Here is a 6,357-nt window from a genome sequence, read left to right as displayed (position 1 = left end):
TATGACAGGTTTCAGAGTAGCAGCCGTGTTAGTCTGTATCCGCAAAAAGAACAGGAGTACTTGTGGCACCTTAGAGACTAACAAATTTATTAGAGCATAAGCTTTCGTGGACTACAGCCCACTTCTTCGGATGCATACGAAGAAGTGGGCTGTAGTCCACGAAAGCTTATGCTCTAATAAATTTGTTAGTCTCTAAGGTGCCACAAGTACTCCTGTTCTTTTTGCGGATACAGACTAACACGGCTGCTACTCTGAAACCTGTCTTTAGGATTAGTAATACTGAAACTGTAGATGGAGAATTTAAATTAAATGAGGACGCTAGTCATAAAGACCTTGAAGTCAGTATGGAGGTACTTCAGTTTGTCATTATGGAGTCACAGAAGGTATAGATACCCACCACTACACATAAAAGGGAGTCGTCTACAGTAAACAAATAGCGTGGACATTCCCCAGACATCTTTTACAAAGATGTTAGCTGCATCAGGTTCATTGACAGCCCATTAGCTCCAGGTAAACAGCTAGTGAAGACAAGCCCTGAAAGACAGTTACCAAAGAGTAGGAGCAAATGTTTAGTGTTCAGCATGCAAAAATATAACAGCAAGTTGCCCCAAGGGGCGTATGTGTGGGAAGTGTTTTAACTGTGACTGGTGGTGGTTAATATATTTATTAATGATTTGGAAAGGAGGCGAACAATGAAATGGCCAGATTTCCAGATGACACACACACTTTTTGGTTTTTAAAAACTAGAGAATAAGTTGCCTAACTTCAGCCATTTTTGAAAGTGTTGGCTTGGGAACATTTAATTCAGAGAAGACAAGTACAAGATCATGTCATAATACAAGACCAGAGGGGACAGTCAATATAATTGAAAGTTAACACATTTTAAACTGTTTTTAAAAAAAGGAAATTTTTTTTGCACACATCAGTCTGTTTTGTTGTTTTAGCTGGGGTCAGATTTGGTCACCCTTTCTCAGGCTGAGTAGCCTCTTACTTCACAAGCAGTCCTATCGATTTCAATGGAACTACTTATGTAGTAAAGTAGCACTCAGCCTGACTGAGGGTAGCAGAATCTTGCCATTTGCCATCATGAAGCATGTTGCTGTATAAATTAGGTGCCTGAGAACAGGTCAGCTAATCTTAATTTCTGACTTTTTTTATGCTTAAATTTGTAAAATGCTTAGGAATGTAAGCTATGGCACTACATATTGTAGCTCTTTGTATAATTGGCGTTCCAAAAAGCTTTAGCAAATCATTAAACAAAATTTTATGATAACACTGTTAAACTTTATTGGCAACTAGGGGCTTGTCTACATGGAGACACTCAAGGAAAGTTAATCCAAATTACCTAAAGGTATGAATTTAAAGCGGCTTAGGATATGTCTACACTAGCACTTTGGTTGGTAAAAACCACATCAGTGACCAACATAAGTTTCACCAACAGAAGCGCCGGTATGGATAGCGCTATGTTGGTGGGAGATGCTCTCCCGCTCACATAGCTCCTGCCGCTCGTTGGAGGTGGTTCAATTATGCCGACAGGAGAGCTATTTCCCTCCAGCATAGAGCAGCTACCCGGGAGACTTTACAGAGACGCAGCTGCAGCGGGACAGCTGTGCTGCTGTAAGGTCTCTAGTTAAACTGCATTAAACCCTGTGTGGACACTCTCATTCAGAATTAAAGTGACCTCAATTAAGTTTCTCTTAATTAACTAGCCACATGGGGATTTACTGCAGTTTAGCTAATCCGTTTTTAATTCACACCGTTAATTTGGATATAATTTTCCTGAGTGGTGCTGTACAGACAAACCCTCGATTCTAAAATGTAATTCCATGATTGGTCACTCAAATGTGCAGCCCGTGTTGAAGTTAATTGTCATCTCTGTAGCTTAATCTTGGGTGAGGGGAGAATTTATGTTTCTCTGCTAAACTATTTTTATTATGAGAGAAGCCAATTTATTATAGCAATAAAAATTCTCCAGAGTGTGCTGGAACTGTATAGCTCCACTTTTAGGGTGGATAAATATACTTGACATTAGTTCTTGTTTTTAACAAGTTATTCCATACTTCACTCTGATTTCCTTCAAAGTATGCCTCATTCTGTCATGGCCTATTATTTAACCAGGAGATCATGCTTTGTTGATGCTTTTGATCCAATCTAAAAACACTGACGCACATATATTTAACTTTACTCAGGTGAGCAGTCTCCTTGAAGTGAAGTTACACACAGACTCAAATGTTTTCAGGGTCAAGCTCTTAAATTGTATTTTAAGCACCATTTTTAACTCTCCAGATTCAGTTTCCTTACCACTGATGGCTATATTCTATAGATTCTATACCATTTAGCTATCATTTTCCTTTTTGTTCCCAGCCATTTATACACATACTGGGCCTGACCTTGCTGTTTATGTAAAACTCCTGTTGGGGTTACATTGCGCTTAAGAGTTTCAGAAAAATTGGGCCCAAAATACTTATGCTACAAAGCCTCACTGTAAAACTTTCCCACCCTGAAGAAGGACTCCGATATACACTGCTTCCTAATAACATGCGTGCTGCTGCCAAGAATTTTAGGTTCACCAGTGCACTTGACAAAGCTGCGTCTCAGAAACAAGTAGCAATTTTTAAATGCTCCCCACAGTGTTTAACTTTATCCAGCGTGAAATGGCAATTCGATCATGGACCTTTTTTTGGTACTGCACTTTTGTGTACTGTAAAAAAACGTTGGTTGTATACAGAGTAGGGTATAGATAAGCGAGAGAGAGAGAGATGACATTTAAGAAATAAACCAAAGCTGAGTGACTTCAACAAGCCGAGAAAAGTTGTCTCACAGTTATATGCGTTTCTGCATAGCTCCCAAGTTTGTAAAACTCACAGATTCTATCATAATTATAATCTCATCAACTCCTGTGTAAGAGATTTCAGGTTGGTTTTTTTATACTTTTTTTTTTTTTTTCTCATTTGGCTTAGTAGTAATCTCAAAACTCTTCCTTTGGGCTTGGTAGAGCCTGAGAGCTATCCCAGTCAGTTCAATGGACATCGTGACTCCTCAGGGCCAGGTCATTCATTTGTGTTCTGTTTCGCTCTGAGCACGTTTAGCCATTTGGATAGGTGTCTGTTTGTTTGTTTGTTATCAATTGAAAAAAATAAAAATAAATGTATGTTTTACTGTCAGTTATTATTTACAATCAAGAGTGTGCATACCATTGGCAGCACTAATCATGGGCACTTATGAACTGCAGTTGTTAAACTGAAGGTGATATTTCTAAGTATAGGGAATACTGCAAGTGGCTCTAGAAGGGTAAATACAGCAGTACGGAAGACATCCATGTTGTAATGACATCCATGCTATCCTTGTACCCTTCCAAATATAAGATACCTCACAACCCTGGAATAACATCTCACTGTTCTGTTCAGTTATTGCAAATGTTTCTGACTTTCAATTAAAATGGTTTTGGACTAAGGCCTCAGCCCTGCAGGCTGCTGAGTATTGCTGAATGGAAAACAGTGCAGCGGTAAAGTGCTAGCACCTGGCATCAGCTCTGTGCCTGGGCAGAAACACTTCAGTACTGTGCAGAGAAATAAACTCAGTACTCGTCAATGAAAACAGACTTTTGCGCCGAACCTCTGGTCTGTGGTACCTGCTCCCCTCTCAACTTCCTTCACCTTGGATAGTAGATAACAAAGGACTACACTCAGCAGCTCTAGATACTCATGCACCATAAACAGACAGGAGACTTGGGGACTGATTCCAAGCTGAAGTCAGTGGGAGTCTTTTCATTGCTTGCAATGGGCTTTCAATCAGGCCCATAGATAGTCCTACCTGTGTTCATCGCTTTCTCCCCACCCTGATTAACTGAATCCTGATTATCTAGGTATTTTCAGGACACTATTTTATTATCTAAATACAAAATTCAAGGACTCTTTAAACCTTTTCTCTCAGCAAGAAGGATGCCACATCTGGAAGATGCACATGGTGAAGGGGACAGACGGGCTGGGGATCCAGATTACAGGAGGAAGAGGATCAAAGCGATCCCCTCATGGCATCATTGTTGCGCATGTTGAGGAAGGAGGCTCTGCTCACAGGTAATGTAATGTTTGTTCCTTCGCAAGGCTACGTAGGTTTGATTGATCTGTTTATGCCACTTTCAGCAGAACTCAAAAAAGGGGTAAGGGAAGTTCGCTCACATTTCCGTAAAAACATTTATTTACATTGGGACAGAGAGTGGGCTAATAAAATGACAAATATTAGAAAGTATTTTGGACCCAACTAAGTCGTGCTTTATTCATTTTTCTGCATGCTTCCATTTAAATATAAATGTTCTGCAGAGCTTGGCTGTAAGAACCTTTACTTAGGCTCAGAATGCTTCCCCCTTTTTTTTCTATAGGGATGGTAGATTGACAGCTGGTGACGAGCTCCTAATGATCAACAGTCAGTCTTTGGTTGGACTCTCCCATCAGGAAGCTGTGGCTATTCTGCGATCTGCTACAGGTCTAGTGGAGCTGGTGGTAGCTAGCAAGGTAGGTAACTTTACATCTCACTCTCTTCATTGCTGGAATTCTGTACATACATACATATTTATTTTAGAAGTGTCTGTTACAAACATAAACAAGGCCAGATGTTCAGTAGTCTGGTTGTGCAGATTTGGACATCTAATTTTTGTGCACAGATATAAAAATTGCACATGCATTCACAATAAATCTATGGCAAATAAACAGTGGGATATACAAGATAGCTCATTTGCTTGAACAATCACAGCACAGGCCTATGCATTTCTGGCAAACAGCATTTTCTTAAAATATGTAGCCTACAGAACAAAGCAAACTCTTCTCAGCTTCTTTAAATTCTCACCCATATCCTACATATCTGTCTCTATCCTTCTGTAATACCTGTGTGCCTGACGTCTCTAGATGTTGTTCTATGTATTTGCATTCTTTATTTTTTTATGTTAGTAGCCTAAAGTAATTTTTTTGCAGTTAAAGTGATGTGACGTTTCATGCAAATAAGATGAAACCAATTTATTAACAGGGCTTAGTCTTTCTTCATCATAGGAGCGATTAGAGATGTGGATCATCATGTAGGCTGAGCATTAAATACGTGCCAAAAAATGGGGTGGTCACTGTTCTTCTAGCCTAGTTGATCCTTTAATTTGGTGGGATATAGATTTTAATTTTACATACAATAGAGAGGCTTAATCTCTTCTGGATGTTCTTTGATAACTCCTTCTAGTGCCCAATGTTCACATTTATCAAAAAGAGAAAATGTCCCAGAGTGTTCAAAGACAAAAACCAAGATGCATGAACTTAAAATTTATGTAGTATTTTAATTAGCCACTGAAGTGCATCAAAGTCCTTTGTCGGAATTACAGTTTAGTATTAACTCTGCGAGTTTTCACCTTGACAACAACGTACTTTGAATAGATGCAAACATGTTCAGTTAGACATTTGGGCTATCTTCCAAAGGGGGCATATCAGCCTACATGAATTCCTTCTTAAAATTCCTTCTCCACTTGTGCTGCAATTACATCTATACAATCAACAAGAATGTTTGCAACATAAAGCTCTTCGGGTTCTGACCAGACTTTGTGTCAGCACAATCTCTATAGATTCAGTTTTCACATTCCTGGGAAGAGTATTTGCTAGCCTGACAAAGTATGAAGTATATAAATCTTTGCTTTGTTTCGTATAGTAGTCATTCATATTTGAGGATCAGATTTCTAATCAGCCCAAGATAAGAAATAAAGTAAGTGTAGTGAGCTCCATGAGATCCCCTTGGACGTTTGTTCGTATGAGGAAACTGCCACATAAGCCCTGGATTTGTCTTGACAGAAATAGAACGCTCTTGCTCTGTACTTTGTGTTATTATATACACTGGAAAGTAAGCAAGATAATGGAGAATCAGGGCCTGAATGTTCTAGATTCTGGACTTTGTTGAACTGACAGCATTGTGAGGAGAATTTTCATATCACCATTATATGTACGTGTTGTAAGTGTGTGAAGTCTATATATGTATATTTTTTTTCCTGTGAACATGTTATAATCTGCCTCCTGATGTCTCTGAATTCTACAAAACGCATGGAGCTTGTCTACATTCAAAAGTTATTTCATTTTAACAATAGCAATATAATTAAAATGGTACAACCCCCCCTCCCCCCTGCCACCCTCCATCTAGTTTTCCCAGTGTGGCTGCATTGATCCCAGCAGAGCTTATTCCTCTATGGGAAGGGGAATGAATTATACTGGTATAAGGCACATTTGAACTGGTATAACTGTGTTTACATCAGAGGTGTAGCAGTATAACTATTTGGTTAAAAAAAAAAACAGCCCAAAATACCGCTATGCAAAGTAGTTACATGGGCACAGAAAT

At 39.1% G+C, this 6,357-nt stretch overlaps 1 protein-coding gene across 4 annotated transcripts in view; it reads left to right on the top strand.

The window, feature by feature from the left end:
- PDZD2 (PDZ domain containing 2) overlaps window positions 1–6,357 on the top strand; it is a 192,957-nt gene that overhangs the window by 121,071 nt on the left and 65,529 nt on the right. For 3 of the 4 annotated variants that reach the window (XM_034773800.1, XM_034773799.1, XM_034773802.1), the window contains exons 3-4: window positions 3,934–4,076; window positions 4,379–4,511. The exons of the other annotated variant lie outside the window; for it this stretch is intronic. In XM_034773800.1, the coding sequence (XP_034629691.1) occupies window positions 3,934–4,076; window positions 4,379–4,511 (276 nt within the window). The remainder of the gene's footprint in view (window positions 1–3,933; window positions 4,077–4,378; window positions 4,512–6,357) is intronic. 4 annotated transcript variants of the gene reach the window in all.

This window comes from Trachemys scripta, chromosome 6, assembly GCF_013100865.1.
Source record: "Trachemys scripta elegans isolate TJP31775 chromosome 6, CAS_Tse_1.0, whole genome shotgun sequence".
Classification (NCBI taxonomy): Eukaryota; Metazoa; Chordata; order Testudines; family Emydidae; genus Trachemys; species Trachemys scripta.
The sequence above is the reverse complement of the archived record's forward strand: the minus strand, read 5'-3'. Positions and strand labels throughout refer to the sequence as shown.